This window comes from Podarcis gaigeae (assembly GCF_964106915.1).
Source record: "Podarcis gaigeae genome assembly, chromosome: 7".
Classification (NCBI taxonomy): Eukaryota; Metazoa; Chordata; class Lepidosauria; order Squamata; family Lacertidae; genus Podarcis; species Podarcis gaigeae.
In genome coordinates, this window is record NC_139683.1 from 85,036,455 (window position 1) to 85,062,378 (window position 25,924).

Below are 25,924 nucleotides of genomic sequence, written 5' to 3' on the forward strand. Positions count from 1 at the left end.
TATTCAAAAAGAGGAAAGCTCTGAAGCACCATCTGGCAATAGCAACTGAGAAGAACGCGTTTTTCAAACAGAAAGTAAGTATTAAACAGTTCTGACAAAAGCAGTATTAGCAACACTGAAAATGAAAAGCCACCAAGACAATTAGTCCTGCAGACTTAAAAATTAACCTGCAAACAATGGCAACACGTTAGCACCAGAAAATACTTACCATCCATCCCATTTTGTTGTTCGTAGTTTCTTTTCCCCAAGATCGTTGGAGATCCATTGTTAATCACTGGCGTAAACTTAGCACAAGGCACACTGTTGAGGGAGCCAGACAAACTCTTAGCAGGATCAGGTTTCAGAGAGCAGGGGTGAGATTCTGTATGGTGAGAACAGCGTATTAGGAGCATATTACAAAGGACAGTGGCAGACTCCTTTGTTTAAACCCAACTCTGACCCAGTCATGAATAAAGCAGGAAGAAGAGGGGTGCCACATTTTTAAAAAAGAACAAAATATGTATGCAGGTGAGAGAGGCTGAATCAGGATTCAGACCCTACAGTTGCCTTAGAAGCAACGCATAGACACTTAGGCCAAGAAAGATACATCCTCAGGAGAGAAATAAAACTTTTGAAAACAAGGGTATCCTTCCAAGATCTATGTTTCTTTGCGTGTGGTTCTCTCTCTCTCTCTCTCTCTCTCTCTCTCTCTCATTGTCACTTATATCCTTCTGTTTGTACGATATTTATATCCTGACATTCTGTTCCATCTAGCACAGGCAAGAAAAAGCATCAACCCAGGGAAGATGCAAACAAGGGCTGATGGCTTAGTGACTGGGATCAATAGTGGTAAGGTGCAATCAATATATTATGGGCATCCCATGACTTTCTCCCATACAAGCGAAATGTCGTTTCTTCCTATGGAGAAAATTAAAGTTAGGGCCAATGTTGTGGTGTGGGCAGAATTAGCTGGTGAAACAGAGTTGGTAGCATGGGAAGGGACACTGGGTTAACCCTCTTCTGCCTGTCAAATATGGCACTTTTTGCTAGCGAATAATATTATACTTGAAGTCACCAAAATGCACGTATGGGAGTCAGCAGTCTATTTACCTAGATACCGAAGTACTGCTTCTAAAGGTTTTCTGACAACATGTTTTAATAGCAACAAATCTTCTGAAGCTTCTGGTAAACGAGATGCACCTGAATAATAATAGTAATAATAATAATAATAATAATAATAATAATAATAATAATAAATTTTATTTATATCCTGCCCTCCCCAGCCGAAGCTGGGCTCAGGGCGGCTAACAACAATCAAAATAGTCCAACATTCTAAAAACATTCATTATAAAATTAATTAAAATCAAATTAAGATCAAATTAATGGCAATTAATGAAGACAATATTGGAACAAATAAGACTTCATATACATGCCAACAAAAAAACCTAACAGACAGACTTCTTGACACCAAAGCCAGAGTTTTCTGAAGCATTTCAATGTAAAGGAAATCTACAAAAGGAATGCACAAAAAATAATATTTAATACAAATTAGGCCTGAATCACAATGCTGGGAGTATATTCCCAGCCCTTAACAAAAGTACTCTTGCCCAGCTTGCAATGTACTTTTAGAAGAAGAAGAGTTTGGATTTGATATCCCGCTTTATCACTACCCGAAGGAGTCTCAAAGCGGCTAACATTCTCCTTTCCCTTCCTCCCCCACAACAAACACTCTGTGAGGTGAGTGAGGCTGAGAGACTTCAGAGAAGTGTGACTGGCCCAAGGTCACCCAGCAGCTGAATGTGGAGGAGCGGGGAATCGAACCCGGTTCACCAGATTACGAGTCCACTGCTCTTAACCACTACACCGCACTGGCTCTCTGCAGGCTTGGTGAGGACAAACCGAGGAGTTTTCTTCACCCACCCCCCGATCTTTCACTGCTGTGCTACAGGGCTGCCAGCACCAATTGTGAGCATATTATAGCATTATAACGGCTTGACAAGCTATTTTACTCTCTCTTCCTTCTGCTACCCCAGTTGCTCTCAACCATAGAGAGGTCAAGAGAGTCAGAGAGTTTGCCTGATTTCTTTAGATCCCATTTCCCTCAACTCAACTCAACTCCTACCACAATTCTGATAGCATAAGCTCTTATCAGGCATGTAAGCTGACATCATGCAATTAGGACGAGAAAGACTCACATTCAGCTTTGATTGCTCCACTGTTGATAGGCATATGAGGGTGCCGTGCCGCGTGCCACGGACGCAAGATGTCCCTGCATAATCGTCTGGCGAGTCTGGTCAGCTTTGTGGTATGGAGATAGAAAGCTTGTCGCGTTTTCATGGCAAACTTGGGGCTCCCATTGTTCCTTAAGGGTCCACTGTGAGGACTCTGGGAAAAGGAAAATTTGTGAGGAACCTTGGTCCACCTTAGACCTTGCCTCATCTTTTTGTTTTTGGCCTAAGGAACCACAGTGGTGAACTGCAGATTGATTTACTAACGGAATATGGTGAATGTGCCTACCAAATTGTTTCGATTTGGCCCTGGCCGTTCTCCATCTAGCCGTGTAGGCATTTTCAAGCCTCCGTATTTCTTCCAGTATGTCCAGCAAGATGCACACAGACGACACTGCATGTTCGGGGGACCCCAAGAATACCACTGGTGAGATTGCGTCACTGGGAACAGCAAAAGCAGATATCAGTTAGGACTCCTTTGCATGCCGTATCTGTTGAGACTCTTTGCCACTGCAGAAGATAAACAACCTAGCTTTCCAATATATGACAGCAGCTTGCTTTTACAGTATATGGCAAGAAAGGCTTACTTTTGTGTTATAATAGGAAAAGTACTTTGCCATGTTCAGAAACATACTAATATCTTAATTTTAATAGCACATTTAGAAAATGATACGTTTAAGCTTGTTCTGGAAATGGGGATCAGTTTCTGCAAGTGTTTTTGCTCAATCTGTGCCATTTGCATCTTTCCCGGGTTGACTAGCAATACTCCCCGCCCTGCCCCTCCATACCTGCAGGACAAACTGCATTGGTCTTCAGAAGGCTCTTCCCAGCGCCGAGGGCCTTCTGGCGGTTCCCTCATTGCGAGAAGTGAGGTTACAGGGAACCAGGCAGAGGGCCTTCTTGGTAGTGGCGCCCGCCCTGTGGAACGCCCTCCCATCAGACGTCAAGGAAATAAGCAGCTATCCTACAGTGGTACCTCGCAAGACGAATGCCTCGTAAGACGAAAAACGCGCAAGACGAAAGGGTTTTTCGTTTTTTGAGTTGCTTCGCAAGACGATTTTCCCTATGGGCTTGCTTCGCAAGACGAAAACGTCTTGTGAGTTTGTTTCCTTTTTCTTAAAACCGTTAATACCCAGGGAATCCGCGCTTCGCAAGACGAAAAAATTGCAAGATGAAACAACTCGCAGAACGAATTAATTTCGTCTTGCGAGGCACCACTGTATTTTCAAAAGACAGCTGAAGGCAGCCCTGTTTAGGGAAGTTTTTAATATTTAATGCTGTATTGTGTTTTTAACACTCGACTGGGAGCCGCCCAGAGTGGCTGGGGAAACTCAGGGTAGAAATAATTTACTATTATTATTATTATTCCCACGGCTACATGGAAAGCTGGGCAGACTTTGTGGCACTGCGTTGTGTAGCTGCAGCAGTCTAGCAAATAAATTTATGGCTCATTCTTCTACGAAAACTAGAAGAACCAGTCAAGACCAGTAACCACACAGCTTCATTATGTGAAACAAAGAACAATGTTTTCTGCAGTGCTTTCTTTTTAATAACAAAAAAGGATTACTGACTTTCAAAACAAGAAGTGAGAAAGTGCGGCCTCCATAGTACTGCCCTATTTTTAGCATAATGCTCTGGAAGATTACCTTCTTAGCACTACTCGCCTTGTGAGTTTACTCAGCAAACTGGTATATAAAGAGATTAGAAGCTATTTCATAGTACTGGCGAGATAAGAACAGAAGGTGAGCAACCATCTATTAATAATTATTTGCAAGATAATTGCACCAATTTTATAATTTGAAGGCAATGTTCACTGTGGAGTCGTGGTACCACCGTCTGGAAGGTGTGTGCTGGGATAAATCAATATTACTTCTAAAGGCGCATCTATCACCTCAGATAATTATCAATGAAGCAAATAATTCAGCAGTGACACAATGGCTGTGGTTTTGGCTGTGGTTTTTTTTAAACCTGGACTATCTGCTCTATGACAAAAGTGAGCACTTGAAAGCATTAGAGGTGGGATACTTTTCCTTTCTTTTTAAAAACCACCCCATGGTATAAAATGGGACGATGGGCTGGGAAATCTTTCAGTGTCTAGCCTGGGCAATGGAGTAAGGAACCCTGACCTGAGAATCTGATGTACAGAGGTCAAAAGCCTGCTATAGCTCCTCAGCAAAAGGGAGTGAGAGAAAGGGAAGGCGAAGGATGCTTTACGAAAGAAAAGCAGGAGCGTTGTGCTTGTTTGTCAAGTTAAAAAATTGTTTGAACTCTTTGTCCACTCCTGACCCAATTTGGTTTTTGTTTTTTTTAAATAATATTTATTAAAGTTTCAAAAAAGTTACAAAAATGAAAAAGAAAAAGAAAACAAAAAATACAGAATACAGAAAAATTAAAACAATTAAAAAACGAATCAAACCTTCCATAACTTATCTTTCATTTACTTGTTTCCCTGACCTCCTCACACCTCCCTTTTTTGTATTCTAGTTCAATTAGCAATTTCAGCAAATCCTTTCCATTTTTGCTTTTATCTTAGTAATTTATCTTAATATATTGTAACTTTACATTCTCACCTATTCATAATCCAATTTTACCTAATTCTATAACCTTACTGCTAAAACCACATAACTTCATTCCAGCATCCTTCTAACATTCCTTAATTTTACAATGTTTCTGTAAATAATCTTTAAATTTCTTCCAATCTTCTTCTACCGACTCTTCTCCCTGGTCTCGGATTCTGCCAGTCATTTCCGCCAGTTCCACACTCCTGACCCAATTTTGACCAAGCCCTACTGATTTAGATTATGTATTCCCCTGTGGGCACTTTGTGATCCACTCTAGGTTAAGAAATACATATAAATGAAACTACGTAAGTTAAGAAATTATGCCAAAGCTTTGCTCCTAAGTAATACCTCCTTTTCATTCAGTATCCTCTCATTATCAATAGCTTGATAGTATTCCGTCATACTAATGGGACATGGGTGGCGCTGTGGGTTAAACCACAGAGCCTAGGACTTGCCAATCAGAAGGTTGGCTGTTCAAATCCCCACGACAGGGTGAGCTCCCGTTGCTCGGGCCCAGCTCTTGCCAACCTAGCAGTTCGAAAGCACAAAGTGCAAGTAGATAAATAGATACCGCTCTGGCGGGAAGGTAAACGGCGTTTCCGTGCGCTGCTCTGGTTCGGCAGAAGTGGCTTAGTCATGCTGGCCACACGACCCGGAAGCTGTACGCCGGCTCCCTCGGCCAATAAAGCGAGATGAGCGCCGCAACCCCAGAGTTGGTCACAACTGGACCTAATGGTCAGGGGTCCCTTTACCTTTACCTATTCTGTGATAAGGGTTGCCAGTTCAGTTCAGGTCCCAGATATGTCAGATTTAGAAATCTCCATATGCTCTCCCTAAGAGGAATCTGCAGCTGCCAGGCTTGCTTTGAGGGTATAGATATGCTGGGATTCTAGCATCTTCAGCTTCCTCTTCCTTCTGGGATGTCTGAGTGTGGTCTCTCTCCTGGCTTCAGATGGCAACCCCCCTGTCCTTAGTCTCCTCCAAATGATGCCAGGGGACATGGTGATAGGACCAGCCCCATATCATACAACCACTTCCTGTCGGAGTGGTGCTTCTCTTAGCAACGTGGCACAGTCAACAAGCCAGGCTTCTCCAGGAAGCAGGACAAGAGGGGAGGTGGTAAGTGTTTGGCCCTGTGTCACAGATTTAAAATACAGTCGTACCTTGGATCCCAAACACCTTGGTATTCGGACGTTTTGGCTCCCGGGCGCCATAAACCTGGAAGTGAGTGTTCCGGTTTGCGAACTTTCTTTCGAACCCGAACGTCTGATGGGGCTTCTGCTGCTTCTGATTGGCTGCAGAAACTTCCTGCAGCCAATCAGAAGCCGCACTTTGGTTTCCAAACGTTTTGGAAGTCAAACAGATTTCTGGAACAGATTCTGTTTGACTTCCAAGGTATGACTGTATGTGTCTACTCTAAAAAGAAAAGGGCACCTAAGACTGGACTTGCATCCCCTCACGGGCTTCTTTTTCTTGCACACAGGGCTACATTCACAAATCACTTACTGTAGCAGCTTTCGCAGGCTCGTCCTGTTCCCGTGTTCTGTGTCTGAACTCCTGTACCATTTACCACTCCTGGCTTGATATTATTGACATTGATCTGGTTGGGATTTGGCTTGTTACTTAAATAAATGAAAAACAGGAAATGGGTGGTTAGTTTATGGGAAGAAATGCCATCAGCACCACCAGATGCCTTCACCTGCCCCCGCTGCAACAAAACATGTCTCTCTTGTTATCGGCCTATACAGCCACAGCAGGTGCTGGAACTCTGCAATGGGTTGACTTCACCACCTAAGGCACACACTTCCACTGTCTCCTGATACAGACGGATGCCAACAACCAAGGGAACATGCAACCTTCTGATACTTCAGACATGGTAAATAAATATTGAGTATCTCCCATTTCTAATACAGTAGTTCTAACATAAAATATTTTCACTAACTTAGAGAAGAATGTAGTGTACCCAGTCCCCCTCCTCTTCTGCAAAATGAAACTGTCAATCCCCCAGTCAAATCTCTTAGTGCTAAACGGTTTAAGAACTACATAATTGAGAAGTAACAGGTGTCTAAAAGCTATGCATGCAGTTTAAACTTGCACAGGCATGGTTTAAAGTTCCACAGGCATTATTGAATTTTCATCTACATCTCAGCAAAACAATGTATCACATTTGTTTGTTTATTTTTATCAAACTTTATTTGTTCTTCACAAAATGCAAATATCCTCCCTTCCAGGAGTTCTACTATCAATTGTACTTTAGAAATGATTCTACAGTAGTGCCCCGCAAGACGAATGCCTCGCAAAACAAAAAATGCGCAAGACGAAAGGGTTTTTCGGTTTTTGCGTCGCTTCGCTAGACGAATTTCCCTATGGGCTTGCTTCGCAAGACGAAACGTCTTGCGAGTTCTTGCGAGTTTTTTTCCTTTTTCTTAAAGCCGCTAAGCCGTTAATAGCCGCTAATAGGCGTGCTTCGCAAGATGAAAAAACCGCAAGACGAAGAGACTCGTGGAACAAATTAATTTCGTCTTGCGAGGCACCACTGTATTGGCTTTCATTATTTGTGCTTTTTAAAAAAATTGTTTAATGTTTCCTATAACCTGGCCTGGAAAGATTTGTGTTCTGAAGAGTGGGATATAAATAAATGCAATAAAGAAATAAATAGTAAACATTGCACCAATGTTACATTATAGCATATTAAATACATGATCCGTTTTTCAAGGAGCGACAGAAGATCAACAATTTACAGAAAAACCAATAGTTATCTTCATTCCTGAATTTGAGTTTTAGTTTTGAAGAAATAATAACTGTCAGTGCTGGAGTCAGACGGAGGTCAGTACAAAAGACATACGGCTCTGCTGTCAGTGAAGTTGACTCTTTATTCAAGGAAACGGCATCAAACTCAACAACGCTTCCCAGCAGGTCTTGCTCCTATGGAGCAGTTGTCAGGACTGAAGGTCCCTGCCTTCCATCCTTTCTAAGGCTTCTCATCTCCCAGATGTTTCCCAAGCAGTCTCAAGCTGTGTCTGTGCACCTCTGGCCTCTGTTCTGTCCTCCTCATCATTCTGTGCATTTTGAGGATACCAAGGGGAAGGGGAGCTTGTCACAGCAGGAGGGGGAGACTCCATGGATTCTTCTGTAGCCTCTTGACCCCCTCTCCTCTGCTTCAGCCTTGGAGTCTGAACTGCTGCTCCCTGTCTCTTCCTGCCCACTAAACCCTGTTGCTCCTTCAACATCCAGCTCCTCCCAAGTCTCTCCTTCTGACCTCCCCTCAATGTCCCACCACTAATTCCCTGGGCTTTGACCCATCTTCAGAAAGGGGGAAAAGAAGAACCAGGTAACTACTGATCAGTAAGCTTGACATTAATACTTCTTCATGCAGCACCTAGTTAAACTGTGGAACTGACCACCAACTTGGGTGGCTTTAAAAAAGGATTAGATAAATTCATGGAGGACAGCACTAGGCTTTTTAAAACAAGCTTTGTGTGTTTGGAAACCATCATTCTAGAGCCACTCCATTCTTTTCTAATGTATTCAATGTCTGAACCTGTAACAGCCCGAACGTGCCAGAAGTTCCTGGATACCTTTTCCCCTTCCGAGTTATTTTCCTGCTTAGTTCTTCCTCTTTTCCCTTCCCAAAGGTCAAGAGCTTCTGGCTGGTGTCTGCCTTTGTAGCCCTGCATGAGAGTAAGGGAGAGCGAGAGAAGAGCAGTCCTTCCTTATGCTCTTCTCTAATAGTATAAAAAAATAAAAAAAAATTGTCCAGTAGCACCTTAGAGACCAGCTACCGTATTTTTCGCCCTATAGGGCCTACCTAGTTTTTTTGGGGGGGAATAAAGGGGGGGGGAATTATTTTCCCCCCAGGCGCGGGGCTGGGATGGGGGAAGCCCGAGCTTCCCCCGACCCCAGCCCCCAGAACAGGCTGCTATCCGCAAGCCTTGGGAGCCCGGCAGGAACTCCCGCAGGTCTCCCCAGGCTTGTGGATATCTGCCCGAAGCCCGGGGCATGCTGCTCAGCGCTCCCCGAGTTTCGGGCTGCAGGCTGCTGTCTGCAAGCCTTGGGAGCCCGGTGGGAAGTCGTGCCGGGCTCCCAAGGCTTGCAGATAGCTTCCTGAAGCCTGGAGAGCGAGAGGGGTCGGTGCGCACCGACCCCTCTCGCTCTCCAGGCTTCAACGAAAGCATACATTCGCCCCATAGGACGCACACACATTTCCCTTTCATTTTTGGAGGGGAAAAAGTGTGTCCTATAGGGCGAAAAATACACTAAGTTTTTTCTGGGTATAAGCTTTTGTGTGCATGCATACTTCTTCGGGTATCTGAAGAAGTGTGCATACCCAGAACAAACTTAGTTGGTCTCTAAGGTGCTACTGGACAATTTTCTTATTTTTTTATTTTATTTCAACTGCATCAGACCAACACGGCCACCTACCTGAATCTCTAATAGAATGTTCACATTAGTGGTTTAAAATGTGAAGCCACTGTTGCAAACGCAGCCCATCCCTGTGCACATCTGGGACGGGATGAAGACACCCTCACCCACGTACAGCAATGGATCAAAAATTTGTTTTCCTCTCTCTAACCATAGCTTCATTTTCGATTTAGTACAGAACAAATACAATGCCCTGTCTCACAAGAGATGATAACCTGCGTACGTACAATCCATCTTGGGATCCCTAGGAGAATTAAAGCTGTTTTGGTTGAGGTTTTGAGACAAGTGTAGCTTTTTAGCAGAAACAAACATTACAAAATTTATGCTGCGGTCCTGTACACACATCCATGGGACTAAGACCCCTTGAAGAAAATCAGACTTGCTTCAGAGTAGGCATGCATTGGATTGCCCTGTTAGAGAATGTAACATCTATTTCGTGGTTAAAAATTCAGATGCATAAGTTTGCAAGACAAGTAAGAATGGCTATAATATTTTCATTCCATCTGTAAATATATATATAATAACAGGCACTTACTAATTAGGAATATATACTTGCTTTAGCTTGCTTTCTGCTTCCGCAGCTTTCAACCTTTTCTGAATACAATACAAGAAAATAAAATTAGAACATAAAAGCAATCCATACAAATTATAACTAAATCTGATACATTTTTCCTGTCCTCAACAAATACCTCTCTAGGTATACAAAAAGTCAATTCACCTTGAGGAAACAAGGGCTGCAGTTCATCCCTTTATGTTAGCATCATGGATTTATAAAGTAGTTTCTGAATATTACTGATCAGCAGGGCTGAAAATATTAATCAGTACATTAAAGAAATGAATTCATACCATAAGAAATTAAAGCAACAGATTTTAATCATGGCTAGAGCCCTGCAAAGAAACTGAACCAATTGCACACCACTTAGTTATGGCAATACATGTAAGATCACAGAAGGTAGAAGTTACAAGAATGGAGACTCTTGACTAAATATCAGGAAGAACTTTCTGATATTAAGAGCTGCTTGACAGTGGAACTGTCTCGCTCTGGAGGTTGTGGACTCTCCTTCCTTGGAGGTTTTTAAGCAGAGGTTGGATGGCCATCTGTCAGGGATGCTTCATTTGAGACCCCTGCATTGCAGGGGGTTGGACTAGATGACCCTTCAAACTTCACAATTCTATGATTTCATCCTCACAACAACGTGATGTAGGTTAGGCTAAGAGATGGTGACTGGCCCAGGGTCACCCAGTGAGCTGACTGGGGATTCAAACCCTGCTTTCCCTGGTCCAAAACTCTAACCATTAAGATTTACCCACCCGGGAAGAATGGCAGATGAAGCTGATGGACTATATGGAATTGGCGGAAATGACTGGCAGAATCTGAGACCAGGGAGAAGAGTCGGTGGAAGAAGATTGGAAAAAAATTAAAGATTATTTACAGAAATATTGTAAAATTAATGAGCTTTAGGAAAATGGTGGAATGAAGTTATATGGCTTTGGCAGAAATGTTATAAGGAACTAGGTACAGATAGATTGTTAATGTATTAAAAGGGGGGAAAAAACAAGGTTGAATATGTTAAGATTAATTACAGGACAGAAAACAGAGGAAGATGGAAAGGAATTGCTGAAACAGTTAACTGAAGTGGAATACAAAAAGGGAGGCGTGAGGAAGTCAATGAAACAAGTGAATGAAAGCTAAGTTTGAAAATATTGGAAGTGTTTTTAATTGTTCTTGTTTTGTTTTGTTAATTCAATGTTCTATGTAGTGTTTCTGTTTTTGTTTTTGTATTGTATTATACTAATTTGTTTAATTCTTTTTTTCTTTTTGTAATCTTTAAACTCTTAATAAATATTATTTTTTAAAAAATGAAAAAACAAAACTCTAACCATTACACTACACTGTGCTTGGGGGTTCATGTGTAGATCAGGTATACCGTATTTTTCGCTCTATAAGACGCACCTAGTTTTTAGAGGAGGAAAACAAGAAGAAAAATATTCCGAATCAAATGTTGTTGAAGAGGCTTTGCGCGGCTATCCCTCTTGCTATTCTGGCTTCAGCGAAAGCAATGCAGCCTGCATTCGCTCCATAAGACGCACACACATTTCCCCTTACTTTTTAGGAGGGGAAAAGTGCATATTGCAGAGCAAAAAATACGGTATATGCATGTTCCTAAAGACACATGTAACCATAAGACTTCCAATAATTTATCTGCTAAGACAGTGGGAAAATATCGAATTCCATTGCGAAGTTTCAATAATAAGAAAATTGGTAAGAAACAGCTAATTAAAAACATACTGAGACATCTGGCAGTCATGTTCACCCACTCAAAAAGGAGTTACAGTGGTGCCCCGCAAGACGAATGCCTCGCAAAACGAAAAACGCGCAAGACGAAAGGGTTTTTCGGTTTCTTCGTCGCTTCACTAGACGAATTTCCCTATGGGCTTGCTTCGCAAGACGAAACGTCTTGCGAGTTCTTGCAAGTTTTTTTCCTTTTTCTTAAAGCCGCTAAGCCGCTAATAGCCGTTAAGCCATTAATAGCCGCTAAGCCGCTAATAGCCGTGCTTCGGAAGACGAAAAAAACGCAAGACGAAGAGACTCGCGGAACGGATTAATTTCGTCTTGCAAGGCACCACTGTACAAGTTTCAAATCATTCATCAAATGTCAGCAAAACTGAGTATATAGGATTATAATGACTACTACAATAGATTGCAATTAGAAGTTAGAAGCATCTGTTTTGAGAAATGTAACTGCATTGTTCTTACCTGTTGAACATATCGATCTGTTGTTTTCCACATATAGTAGTACTCAATTATGCTGGTTAAGGACTTCCATGGAAGCTAAGAACACGTATAAACAAAACCATGAGGTGTCAAATCTACATCATCCTGGGAACAAAAGACTTTAATAGCAAAAAGTCAGAACTCAGAAGTTCCCAAGCATATAGCTACCCAACTGCCACAAAGCTAGATATTGAAGAAGTGAGTTAACTCTTCTTTATCTAGCTTTGTACACCCCCCTTCACCTTGCCCATCCTGCAATTAGGCTTAAAAAACACCAGTAAAAGCTGTTTTTATCAACCTAGTTGCTGTGCAAGGATGTACTGCAGAGCCAAACTGGGGTGGTTCCAGTCCCAGTATGGAGGCCCTGTGGGCTGCATCTCACACATAGTCGTATGATTTCCAACATGCCTCAGGTACAATGTTCTAGATGATGTTAGAAACAAGTACAGTGTCTAATCTGTTCCAGCCTCCTAAGACTAAACCTTTAAAGCCTTGATCACCATTGGCTTTTCACAATGCATTTCCAGCTGGGAAAATGGTACCAGAACTCATAGAATCCTCGGTCCAGTATATCTGAAGGAGCGTCTCCTCCTCCATTGTTCTGCCTGGACACTGAGGTCCAGCGCCGAGGGCCTTCTGGCGGTTCCTTCACTGCGAGAGGCCAAGTTACAGGGAACCAGGCAGAGGGCCTTCTCGGTAGTGGCACCCGCCCTGTGGAACGCCCTCCCATCAGATGTCAAAGCGATAAACAACTACCTGACATTCAGAAGACATCTGAAGGCAGCCCTGTTCAGGGAAGTTTTTAATATGTGACATTTTAGTGTATTTTTCATCTTTGTTGGAAGCCGCCCAGAGTGGCTGGGGAAACCCAGCCAGATGGGTGGGGTACAAATAATATATTATTATTATTATTATTATTATTATTATTATTATTATTATTATTATTAAATCTTAAGAGCTGGAAATGACCCCGAGGTTCATCTAGTCCAACCCTCTGCAATGCAGGAATCTCAACTAAAGCATCCCTGATAGATGGCCATCCAACCTCTGATTTAAAGTCTCCAAGGAAGGAGAGCCCACCACCTCCCTAGGAAGACCTTTCCACTGTCGGACACCAACTGAGAGCCAGTGTGGTGCCTTGGTTAAGAGCGGTAGTCTCGTAATCTGGTGAACCGGGTTCGCTTCCCTGCTCCTCCACCTGCAGCTGCTGGGTGACCTTGGGCCAGTCACACTTCTCTGAAGTCTCTCAGCCCCACTCACCTCACAGAGTGTTTGTTGTGGGGGAGGAAGGGAAAGGAGAATGTTAGCTGCTTTGAGACTCCTTCGGGTAGTGATAAAGCAGGATATCAAATCCAAACTCCTACTCCTCCTCTTCTTCTTCTTCTTCTTCTTCTTCTTACTGTCAGAAAGTTTTTTCTGATGTTTAGTTGTTTCTTGTACCTTGAAGCCATTGGTCGGAGTCCTACCCTCCAGAGCAGGAGAAAACAAACTAGCTCCATCTTCCATGTGACAGCCCTTTAGATATTTGAGGATGGCTCTCATAGCTCTTCTCAATCTCCTCTTTTCTAGGCGAAACATATCCAGCTCCTTCAACTGTTTCCAGACCCTTGATCATCTTGGCCGCCCTCCTCTGCACACCTTCCAGAAGATGGTAAGACAAACCTCTCCTTCTTTGGAGGTTTCTAAACAGAGGTTGAATAGCCATCTGTCATGGATGCTTTAGTTGAGATTCCAGCATTGCAGGGGGATTTTAGGATTCTATGAGTTAAATTGTGGTGCTCAGAAGTGGACACAGTATTCCAAGTGTGGTCTGACCAAGGGAGAATAAAAAGGTAAAGGTACCCCTGCCCGTACGGGCCAGTCTTGACAGACTCTGGGGTTGTGCGCCCATCTCACTCAAGAGGCCAGGGGCCAGCGCTGTCCGGAGACACTTCCGGGTCACGTGGCCAGCGTGACATCGCTGCTCTGGCGAGCCAGAGCCGCACACGGAAACGCCGTTTACCTTCCCGCTGGTAAGTGGTCCCTATTTATCTACTTGCACCCGGAGGTGCTTTCAAACTGCTAGGTTGGCAGGCGCTGGGACCGAGCAGTGGGAGCGCACCCCGCCGCAGGGATTCGAACCGCCGACCTTTCGATCGGCAAGTCCTAGGCGCTGAGGCTTTAACCCACAGCGCCACCTGCGCTCCAAGGGAGAATAGAGTGGTACTATTTCTTCCCTTGATCTGGACACTAGACTTCTGTTGATGCAGCCTAGAATGGCATTAGCTTTCTTTGCTGCTGCATCACACTGTTGACTCATGCTAAGCTTGTGGTCCCTATATCCTTTTCATATGTACTACTGGTAAGCCAGGAGTCTTCCATCTTATATTTGTACAGCTGATTCTTCCTTCCTAAGTGCAGAAGCTTACATTTGTCCCTAGTGAAACTCATTCTGTTAGTTTGGGCCTAGTTCTCCAATCTGTTAAGGTTATTTTGAATTATGATTCTGTCTTCTGTGACATTAGCTACACCTCCCAGTCTGGTGTCATCTGCAAATTCGATGAGCAGCCCCTCAAATCCTTCCTTCAAGTCATTTATAAAGACGTTGAACAACAATGAACCCAGGACAGAACCCTGCAGCCCCCTACTTCTAACTTCTTTTCAGGATGAGGATGAACCATTAATGAGTAGTCTTTGGGTTAAGTCAGTCAACCAGCTACAAATCTACCTAACGGTTACATTGTCAAGCTCACATTTTACCAACTTCCTTGCAAGAATATCATGGGGGACGTTGTCAAAAGCCGTACTTAAATCAAGATGTGCTATGTCCACAGCATTCGCCTTATCCCCCAAGCATGTAGCTCAGTATCCCTAAAATATACCAGCAATTTGGAAATGTCATGGGACACATGGGGAAGAGAATTTGCCACTGCACAAATGGAAGATGTTCTGCTTACACACGTTTTTAGAGGAATACTGCCCTAATTTCTTTAACTGGAGAATGCTGTCCACGATTTTCTAGATGTGCAATGCCGTTTGCCTACTTACAAAATCTTGCTGGATATCAGTAAAATCCTTTCCATATTTTTCAAGGGCTTCTTCAAAGAGATTTGCCTCAGAAGCAGACCATTCCTCCATCTCATCCCTGCACAAGACAGGCCCACCCTGGGGCACAAGGGCAGAAATTGCCTTGGAAATGTCATAGATGTTTTTGTGCAAAGTATCCATGGCATGGAACTACATAAAACAAACCAAATACAAAGTGTAAAAAAAGAAGTTTCCAATACATTTTTAAAAATGCAACACATTTCAAAATAAAAAGCTATGAAGGAAACTAGGGGACTGATACATATCAGGGGGCTGTTTGATGTTTTATTATGTTTTTATATATGTTGTAAGCCACCCAGAGTAGCTGAGGAAACCCAGACAGATGGGCAGGGTAATGCTACTGGAAGGAATTATTATTATTATTATTATTATTATTATTATTATTATTATTATCCTCTAATGCTGGCATGAGGAATATTATTGGCTCCACAGATCAAATCCTTACCAAATTTGACAGGTAGGTGGGGAAATCACTCAATGTCACAATGACATCTGGTCAGGACTCCAAAGTTGCTGCTAAAACAAAGCTCCCCCCCCCTTTGTTTTAACATGGGCAAGGTATTGCTTAAACTAAGGAAGAAACCTTCATTGGAGCAGTGGTTCAATGGTTTGCACTGAACCACCCAACTGGACAGGATTTAACCACCCGGTGAGCACCAATGAGTAGGGGTTAAATTCTGCTGAACTGGTACCGGAAACCCCTTTCCAATTAATAAACTCCACATCAGACATACAAATCATTTAATTAAGCATTGTAAATTATCACAAGCTTAAAATTTACCATGTACATGCTAGATTTTTTGTGTGTGTTATAGATTCACAGCTCCAGCTGGCTCCTAACTGAACTGTCTCTTAAGCACACAAACTACACCAATGTAAAATGCTTCAGGACTCTTCCAGTGTTTTCAATCTGATACATTACTCTCTTTGTGCCTTTATGCTACAGAGGTATTACTTTTAACCGAAAATCCAACATTAGGATTTATTTTCTTAAATTCTTACCAGTGTGATATCCCTAGATGCTGCTGCAGCACTCATGTGTAAGCTTGGCTGCCGAACAGAACTGCTGCAATCTAGAGCGCGAGCAAATGTACCCACAGAGCTAAAAAAAAATGAAGAGAAGGTTGTCTTTCCGTGCAGGAAAACACACACACAAGCGAAGAAAGTAACAAGTTTACAGCAAGCACTTTCAAAAACAATTTGGTATGTATCATTTATTTGTACAAGGGAAAAAAGCATTTTTGCTACATTTTCATTGACTTCAATGATAATACACAGTTCCCCCAGACATAGTAGTGGCCGTTGCCCACCCCCTCTCGATTTTGTCACCGCAGAAAACTGTCGACCTTTATCAGGGGGAAATAGGCAGTGTGTGTACCGGAATCTAAGACAGATGTCACAAATGCCATGTTTCAGCTCACTCCCTCATCAGGTTAGGAACTTATTTAGATGACAAAGTCAACATTGTAGGAACCAAGAAGAGAAATCGTGTCCATCATCACAGCTATACTGGGTTCACAGATGGCTGCTGCAAATTTTTATTATTATTCATTTTTGCACACCCCAAAAGGATGGAAATTTGCTACATCAACTTTATTCTATTTGAGATTCCCTCAGAAGGAAAACATTTAAATGCAGGTTGTCAGTACGAAACTTGCCCTCACCACTCTTTAGCAAACGCCATGTGTCATGTAGCATCGCTGAGTCCAGTGAACCATGGGAGCTACGACTCAGAATCTACAACATGCATAATGGTGTCAGTGATGTACGCTCACAGTCAACCACCAGCCTCAGCATACCTGCTGGAATTGTACGAATGAAAACTAGGAATCTGTTTAACAGAGGACAGCTGCTGAAATCAACACTTCCTATAAACGTATTTTCCATCAACTTTCACAGTGTTTTAATCCAACAGTGCAACATTTCAAAAGCCTCAATGGCCAGTGGTTTTGCTACAATTATTTTATGCACATTTAGAGATCACTAAGAAATTTATACAAGATACAAGTTGAAAGTGAAACCCTTTCTTCATCATCAAGTGAAAAAAGCACAAGCATTATCAAGCAAAAAAAAATACCTCTAGCAGCTTGCTATAAAAGCAATTAAAAGTGTCATTTGATTCATTCAGTGCAATACCAGTTGATAGGGAAGAATGAGAGGCACATTATCATCTTAAACAAGGCAGGAGGAACAAGTAGAAGTTGTATGTTTTTATCTGCATGTGGAGATTGTGCAAGAAGACGTGAGCTAACGGGGCTATTTTACACTGAAAGTGTGTACAGTCTGAACAATGTACTTGAAAGATGAAGGTGTTAGACATCCCTTGAAAAGCAAAAGCTTCAGACTTGCTACGCGGCAACCACTGTTTAAGCACCAAATAAATACAATTCTTCTGCTACTAATCTTCCAAACTGTGAGAAATAGGAAAGTTGTGCAAGCAGAACACCACCACTTGGATAGTCATATATAAACCAGTGATTGCTGGTTGTGATATATCGATTATATCAATATACAGTGGAATTTGCTGCCAAGGAGTGTGGTGGAGTCTCCTTCTTTGGAGGTCTTTAAGCAGAGGCTTGACAACCATATGTCAGGAGTGCTCTGATGGTGTTTCCTGCTTGGCAGGGGGTTGGACTCGATGGCCCTTGTGGTCTCTTCCAACTCTATGATTCTATGATTAGACAAGATTCTGTTCACTCTGGGAGAGCAGCCCACTTTGTTTTGGGTAGATACAAAAGCCCCATTGTGACATATTAGCTGTAAATCCCAATCAGCGTAATATTGTAGACTTGACGGCTGTGACAGCGGTTGAGATAGTTCTCAATTCTATGCCCTTTTCAAACACCAGACCGGGGATCTTGCATTGCCGTTTCCTTATCAACTTCTGCTAGGGGAGAGACAGAGGTATGTTGATCATATATAGAGACTTTATTCCTTTTTTTGGTGCCACATTTCCTTACAGGCCTCTGACACTCTTCTAGAATTTTCATCCAGTATATTGAATACATTCTTATACTTCCTCTTCCTTTGTGATATACTTGGTCCATTGAAATAGTCAGTTAATGTCTTTCTCCTTTCACTGCTCCACTCTAGGTAGGGAGGTCTCATTCTCTTAAGTATGGCACTTTGCCAGCTCATTCACCTGTTTTAACATGAGATCATCTAATAGCTCCCTTCGCTCCACTGCTTGCATCCTAGCAGTAGCTGGTGCCTTTTCAGCCAAAGCCATCTCCATGGCCAGATTAATGAGACATTATCCCCAATTAGCCTCTTGCGCTGCACCCCTGTAGTCAATATAGACAAGACTGGCGGCTGAAGATTGAGATGTACTGTCAGGGGTTCAGAAGGAGAGACACAGGAGGGGGAGCAAATGGAGAGTGAGGAGGAGGAGTACGAGGGGGGCGCAGGCAGTGACAGTGGCCAGAGTTATTCCACAAGCCTCTCTAGCGAATCGGAGGACTCACAGAAGGGAGCGCCGGTGGCCAGAGCAAAGGGGGGTCCAGGGGGGAAGCCCCAGGAGGAAGGGGCCAGCGGGGAGTCCCTGAGCAGCAGCTGGAGATCAGGACCAGCGTCTCCACCAGAGCGCAGTGGGGAGGGGGAGTCCCAGGAGTCGGGACCAGTGTCCTCACCACCAGAGGGAGGAGAGGAGTCAGGTTTGGCAACACCCACATCAGGAAGCGGGGAAACGGTCAGAAGGAAAGTCACCGGCTGGGCGCGCGCGCCAAGTTCAAATGTACAGGAGCGCGGCACAGCGGGGAGCCCGGGAAGGGAGCCAGGTCCTAAAGCCCGCCGGAGGGAGGGGCAAGACTCAGGAGGCTCAGCGTCAGAGGAGTCCAGGAAGGAGGAAACCCCAGAGGGCAGAAGGACCCAGCGCAGAAAAGAGCAGCGCAAGAGGTGGAGCCGGGCTAGAATCTTAAACTGGTGTGGGTGGAGCAGTGAGTCAGAGGGGACTTAGCCGGTCTAGCATAGAGACGTGGGTCTGCGCGCCCAGAGCTTGGAAATGGAAACTAAACTTTAATAAAGACTTTTGTATATAACATCCACTGGGCGTTGGTCCTCTGTGAGCTGGGACCTAGCGGTAGTCCTGACATGTACGTTCATTGCCAGCTACTTCATCCCTCAGGGGAAGAAGCTTGTAATTTTATTTTGTCTTCATTGTCTAACGTGAAACATTTTCAGACACAAGTGGTGCTCCCTGTTTCTTGTACCCTTGTATAGTAAGACCTGCGACTGCAGGGTATACACACAGAGGGCTTCTCTGAAGTGCTTTTCTCATAGCCTCAGGCTCTTCCGCTCTGTCCTTCAATGTCCTCTGACTTCAGGGTGGAAGAGAGGGTGGACCCTTACCTATTTTATTCAAAATCTAGGTGCTTAGCTCATCCTCAGGGTAAGCCAGAAAAGTTATTGAGATGATGAATATCCGGGTGCTATATCGGTTTTCACAACTTAAAACTCCAAAAGTCTCTGCACGACTATGGACTCCCAGCCAGAAACTTGTATCTTGCAGTTAATAGAGATTAATTTTAATTAATGAATTAATGTCTGTTATTTATATGCCACTCTGGACAGCTCCCAACAAAATAAAACCCTTTTGTGTTAATGAAAAAGAAGATAAGGCAAATATGCTCAATACCCAGCCGTTAGTACTGCTGAGTCAACCGCAACATTTTTTTAAAAAAAAGAAATATCAAATGAGCTCAAAACAAACACTCTCACAGTCATCCAGCTGAAAGCCCATTTGGACAGTCATTGTATGATATGAAACAACTGCCTCAGGCACCAGCAGTGCCATAATGACTAATCCGGCATTGTCCAGGCAACAACCGTTTTGCGCGCATTCAAAGCATGCGCAACCGTGCACATGCGCATCACCGCAAACCCAGAAGTGGCAGGAAAAGGGGGCAGGACCAGAATGGGGTGGGTTGTAAGTCTCTGCCACTGCACAACTGCACACAATGACCTGGAACGCAACCATCGCACAAATTGGGTGTTGCCTGTATTGTATTGTGTGAGATTGCTCAGATCTCTGCCACCTCCAAACTTCTATTCTTTTCAGAAGAGATTACACCGATATTTTGAAAGTAGTATTGCACCACTATGCATGGCCTATTTTTATAACTTCATTGTGTGGCTGCTCAGTCCAAACAAAGAATGAGATTCTGATGCTATCGAACAATGAATCAGTGCAACAAAGCTGTTGCATTTAGAAATGATGTCTGCAAAACAAGAAGGAATGCGGCTAAAGAACTCTTGCTGCATCTCCCATTGATTTTCATACTACTTCCATAACTTGAGGAAGAACGCACAAGTGAAGTCAATATACTCTGTGCTTTATCAGGGATGAATAACTAGCATGAGAATCGGAATGCCAGAAATGTGCCAATTTCAGCAACTGTCCTGTGTTAAATGATTGCCTATGTGCACATTTCTAGCAGGCATATTTATGTTTTGATGTAGGTTCGTGGATTACAAGTCGTTACCTCCTCTGCTTTGCTGGACTCCATGCTGCCAGCAGCTCCACCGAAACATTTGCTTAAGTGTGAGTCTTTTATCAGCTCCATCTGAGGTTTTCATGTCAAAGTAATCTGAAAACAGAACACAACTGATGTAGCAATTTTGCACATCTTTTGGTTATGTAATAATGAAGAATTGTGTAATGTGACCATAAATTCTTTGAATCCAGTATGACTATCACCTTAGTTCATACAACGTTGGTTTCTAACCTGGGTGGCGGATTGAAATATTGACCAAAATTTTAATTCAAACCCATCATCTTGTCTTCCAGTATGATGGCTTATACACACTACTTGCCGGAGTGGCAAAATGACTTCTCTGACATTCACTGCTTGTGGCAATGAGTTCTGTACAGGATGTACACCTTGACCTTTTTGTTTACACTACCAGAGGAAAAAGGAGGACCTTATTTATCTCATGTAACCTTATATGCACATTTAGTTTTCCCCCAAGTTGATGAAATTCATTTTCATGAGCTTGAAACCTGAAGAAAATCAGTTTAAGAAGTGAGAATATACAAAATCAGTGCCTAAATGTGGAATAAGGCACCTATCGCATGTTTAAACCTTACTAGAGGCCTATGCCTAGAGCAAGTTGAATTGCCATCAGGGAATCCAAAAAAGGTACTAGCAACTGATGAATACACTTTTCTGTCCAAGTACCATTTGCTAACATTTGTTTGTTTTCCTCCAAGGACCTCTGTGATGCTCATGGTGCCCATGCTCTTCAAAGCACATATCAATCTCATGCCATACAAGGACAATGCTCTATAAAGCCAATGACAGAAGTCAACAACAAGGGACAGGAGAGCTGTATCAGATGAATGCCCTCAAGACAGTTCTCCAAACATCTTGCTTTACATCTATATGCTACTTCCTTGTCTCAGGCCTGACTGCAACTCCCATCTCCTTTCCTTCTAATTATTTCATATGCCACACACCTGAAAACTATTGCTAACTGAATGTTCACACTTGCATGAAGGATACAAAAAAACCACTACCAGTCTTTCAAATCAATGGAATCAGGAAAGGTCAGAGCAAATATCTGCTATTGCAAGGATTTTCATTCAACAAATGGTTTTAGAACAGCAGCAAGCTGAAGAATGAAAATTTGCCTCCTTCAGTCAAGTATCATTTGCAATGTTTGTTACCTACCACTATACCTATATTAATTCCTCCATGTGGGCAGTATCCGCACCACCCAATCCGATGCATGCAAGTACTACAAGCCATACATTTAAAACTCAGTAACAACTTCCAAAAAGCTTGCAATGAAGACATTATTCATGTTGACTGTATCAGTAACGATCAGGACATGGCCTTAGTATGCAGAAAGCCCTTGTGCAAACTTACTGAACATTTGGGGACACAGTGGAAGAGATCAGTGAATTATCTGCTTTACTAGCAAATCAAATCATTGCTAATGAATGACTGTCAGGGGTTCAGAAGGAGAGACACAGGAGGGGGAGCAAATGGAGAGTGAGGAGGAGGAGTACGAGGGGGGCGCAGGCAGTGACAGTGGCCAGAGTTATTCCACAAGCCTCTCTAGCGAATCGGAGGACTCACAGAAGGGAGCGCCGGTGGCCAGAGCAAGGGAGATTCCAAGGGAGAAACCTCAAGAGGGAGGGGCCAGCGGGGAGTCTCTGAACAGCAGCTGGAGATCAGGGCCAGCGTCTCCACCAGAGCGCAGTGGGGAGGGGGAGTCCCAGGAGTCGGGACCAGTGTCCTCACCACCAGAGGGAGGAGAGGAGTCAGGTTTGGCAACACCCACATCAGGAAGCGGGGAAACGGTCAGAAGGAAAGTCACCGGCTGGGCGCGCGCGCCAAGTTCAAATGTACAGGAGCGCGGCACAGCGGGGAGCCCGGGAAGGGAGCCAGGTCCTAAAGCCCGCCGGAGGGAGGGGCAAGACTCAGGAGGCTCCGCGTCAGAGGAGTCCAGGAAGGAGGGAACCCCAGAGGGCAGAAGGACCCAACGCAGGAAAGAGCAGCGCAAGAGGTGGAGCCAGGCTAGAATCTTAAACTGGTGTGGGTGGAGCAGTGAGTCAGAGGGGACTTAGCCGGTCTAGCGTTAAGACGTGGGCCTGCGCGCCCAGAGCTTGGAAATGGAAACTAAACTTCAATAAAGACTTTTGTATATAATATCCACTGGGCGTTGGTCCTCTGTGAGCTGGGACCTAGCGGCAGTCCTGACAATGACTCAATCCCAAAACAATGGTATATAAACATTAAGATTATAATTACCATAATGATGCAACGGCAAACAAAACATTTTGTTTGACAAACAGCAAGCATTTGTTTAGGGGAACAGTATAATCAGAAAGCGGGGGAATAACCAGATTAAGACGCAAATTGTGATGTTTTTCTCCTTACCGTGCTACTACAAGGAACTGATCTATCTGTTTGTCTATTAGTGGATTAAATGCTTCCCAAACTTTTGTTTCAAGTTTTGATTGGTCTCTGCCATCATCTTCACCTAAACAAATTCAAATAAAAAAGGGTTTTCCTAGGCAATCTGGCAAAACAAATAGCGTACTGATGAGGAGCTTGCCTTCCACAAATCTTGGAAACTACAGAAAACATTTAACATTCACTGGTGGAAAATGCTACGGTTGTCTCTTTTGTAGTATTGCCAAGAAGAGTTTACTTCCCGCAGAATGACATGAGTGAAAAGTACACATCCAACCATCCACCACTTCATATACCAGCCCCATTTCCCCAAAGAAGCCACTTAATTCACATGTATACAAAAGCTTTGGGAATACAGAACCATTAGGTATCTCCTGCTCAAAGTGAACAAAACATGGCAGCTCCCACACACACACAAAAAGCTGATCACACCTGCTGATCTCTTAAATGAGATCCCACTCCAGCCTGACAAGGAGAATGACAACAAAGGCAAGCATGCTCTTAGAGCAATGAACTTTGCAGAATACAGTGGTGCCCCACGAGACGAACGCCTCGCAAGACGGAAAACCCGCTAGACGAAAGGGTTTTCCGTTTTGGAGGCGCTTCGCAAAACAAATTTCCCTATGGGCTTGCTTTGCAAGACGAAAATGTCTTGCGAGTTCCTGCGGGGTTTTTTCCCTTTTCCCCCCCTTTTCCTAAGCCCTAAGCCGCTTATCAGCTGATCCGCTAAAAGCTGCTAAACCGCTAATAGCACTAATCCGCTAAGCTGTCAATGGGCTTGCTTCGCAAGACGAAAAAAACGCTATACGAAGAGCCTCACGGAACCGATTAATTTCGTCTTGCGAGGCACCACTGTAGTAAAGTTCTTGGAGAGGGAGAATGCAGGAGTGTAACTGATATGTCTCTCTCCTCCTCTCTTGTGCAGCAGAGATGAATTTAAGACTGTGATGCGTCACGTCCTCCCCTCATTCACAAAAAACTGCTGGCTGATAACACAAGGGGGGGAGAAGTCAAAAGAACCCTTCTGACAGGAAGGCTGAGTTAGCAAACTCTCTGTGATAGCTCCATTGCCTGTGAGCCCCGGGTGCCCCCAGAGAAAGTCTCACGCTGGTAAAAAGGAAAGAAACCCACAAGAAAAAAAACTGCAGATTTGCAGACTTATAGGAAAAGGAAGCTAAAGAAAGGACACCCTTCTTTAACCTAACAATGATGATATTATTATTATTATTATTATTATTATTATTATTATTATTATTATTATCAAGAAGACAGATAAACAACATACACAGAAGAGGATTTAAGGCAAGGCAGAAAAGGGTAAAGGCAAAACAAAAACCATTGCAAAGAGTAAACAAATGCTAAGTTCTGCCTAGAACACAGGACCCAACCGACCTGACTAGAGGCAGGGAAAATCTGGAGGGTGGGGTGGCTCCTCCCCCTGGAAGTGCAGGCAAAACACTTGAAGGGGGCTGCGTATCCTGTCCGGTGGGAGGTGCCATCCTATTAACTGAATGTCCTCCAGTCCAAAAGTTTTTTGTGTTTTTTAAGAGTGTTCCATATAATTCATTCCGAATTTTTCAGATTTAAGCTTAGTGTAAAGTTGAATCTGAATTTTAAATGTCTGTGTTTCTTATTCTGGAATTGTTTTAAAATGCTGGAAGCTGCTGTGAAACATTTTAGAAAAACACTATAAAAATATTTTAACAGAGGTAAACCAAGATCAAGTATCATTAGAGAAACTATGTACCATATTTTTTGCTCTATAGGAGGCACTTTTCCCCTCCAAAAATTAAGGGGAAATGTGTGTGCGTCCTATGGAGCGAATGCAGGCTCCTTGGCTTCAGCGATAGCAACGCGAAGCCTCCGAAGCGCAGAGGGAGCGCTTCCTCGGTGCTCCGGAAGCTTCGTGTTGCTATCGCTGAAGCCTGGAGAGTGAGAGGGGTTGGTGCGCACTGAACCCTCTCGCTCTCCAGGCTTCAAGGATAGCCACCTGAAGCCTATGGAGCACAGCGCAAGTTCCCGCTGCGCTCCGCAGGCTTCAGGTTCCTTTCGCTGAAGCCAGGAGAGTTTTGCTCTCCCGGCTTCAGCAAAAGGAACCTGAAGCCTGTGGAGCTCAGCGGGTTCCTTTTGCTGAAGCCAGGAGAGCAAGACTCTCCTGGCTTCAGCAGAGAGGGAGAGCTGCGCAGTGCCCCTTCAGCCAAGCGGGAGGAGAAATGGAAGGGGCTCCGTTTCTCCTGCCGCTTTGCTGAAGGGGCGCTGAGCAGAGAGGGGGAGAATTTTTTTTTCCTGTTCTCCCCCTCTAAAACAAGGTGCGTCCTATACAGCGAAAAATACGGTATGTTTGGACAGCATGAAAGGACTAGTTAGTGTAACACATCATGGGATATAGAGGCTGTGAAAGCATTCTGCAGTTCCTCAAACAAAAAACTTTGAGCCCCACAGTTTCCAAAACCTTCCACAACACAACATGAATTCTTTATGGATTTATGCAGAAATGAAACTACCTTCCTTCAGTAAGTCTGTTACATCAGCCTGGTACTTGTTTCCAACTCTGATCTCTCCTTTATCAGCTAGAAGAGTCTTCTGCTGTGGATCATATACTAGTGAATAAAAAAAGAAGTCCTGGGGACAGGAAGGGAAGTAAAAATTATAGCATTCCCAACAACTTGAATCGTGAGTATAGAGCCACTCCTAACAGTTTTTGCACCATCAAATGACAACAGAAAACCTGGTGGTGAAAAATCAAATGCATATAAAGTATTTACTTATGAAATAAATAAAAATTACCTTTTACAAATTATCATTTTAGGAAGGAGTCAGCAATGTGCACCAAATACATTGGGAAATGCAGGTGTGTATTGTGAAAGTAAAATTTAAGTTGCTAGGATGTTCCAATCCAGGCTCTCCAAGATAGCATTCTCAGAAATGCTACCTGTTCCATTTTGGAGTCAG

General features: G+C 43.5%; 1 protein-coding gene and 1 long non-coding RNA gene across 6 annotated transcripts in view; both read right to left on the reverse strand.

The window, feature by feature from the left end:
- The window catches only part of MTA1 (metastasis associated 1), a 70,262-nt gene that overhangs the window by 23,322 nt on the left and 21,016 nt on the right, over window positions 1-25,924 (reverse strand). For all 5 annotated transcript variants that reach the window (XR_014566671.1, XM_083748437.1, XM_083748435.1 and 2 more), the window contains 11 exons: window positions 25,477-25,594; window positions 22,937-23,039; window positions 16,056-16,155; window positions 14,994-15,182; window positions 11,949-12,023; window positions 9,726-9,784; window positions 6,275-6,390; window positions 2,497-2,648; window positions 2,175-2,364; window positions 1,090-1,179; window positions 209-361 (listed from right to left, as the gene is read on the reverse strand). Coding sequence is in view for 4 of the 5 variants with exons in the window: in XM_083748437.1 (XP_083604563.1) it covers window positions 209-361; window positions 1,090-1,179; window positions 2,175-2,364; window positions 2,497-2,648; window positions 6,275-6,390; window positions 9,726-9,784; window positions 11,949-12,023; window positions 14,994-15,182; window positions 16,056-16,155; window positions 22,937-23,039; window positions 25,477-25,594 (1,345 nt within the window). In the remaining variant the exon portion in view is untranslated. The remainder of the gene's footprint in view (window positions 1-208; window positions 362-1,089; window positions 1,180-2,174; window positions 2,365-2,496; window positions 2,649-6,274; window positions 6,391-9,725; window positions 9,785-11,948; window positions 12,024-14,993; window positions 15,183-16,055; window positions 16,156-22,936; window positions 23,040-25,476; window positions 25,595-25,924) is intronic.
- LOC310848925 lies at window positions 6,947-8,521 on the reverse strand. Its single transcript, XR_014566697.1, has 2 exons — window positions 7,306-8,521; window positions 6,947-7,033 (listed from the first exon to the last, which is right to left on the reverse strand). It is a non-coding gene; the product is annotated as an uncharacterized lncRNA (long non-coding RNA).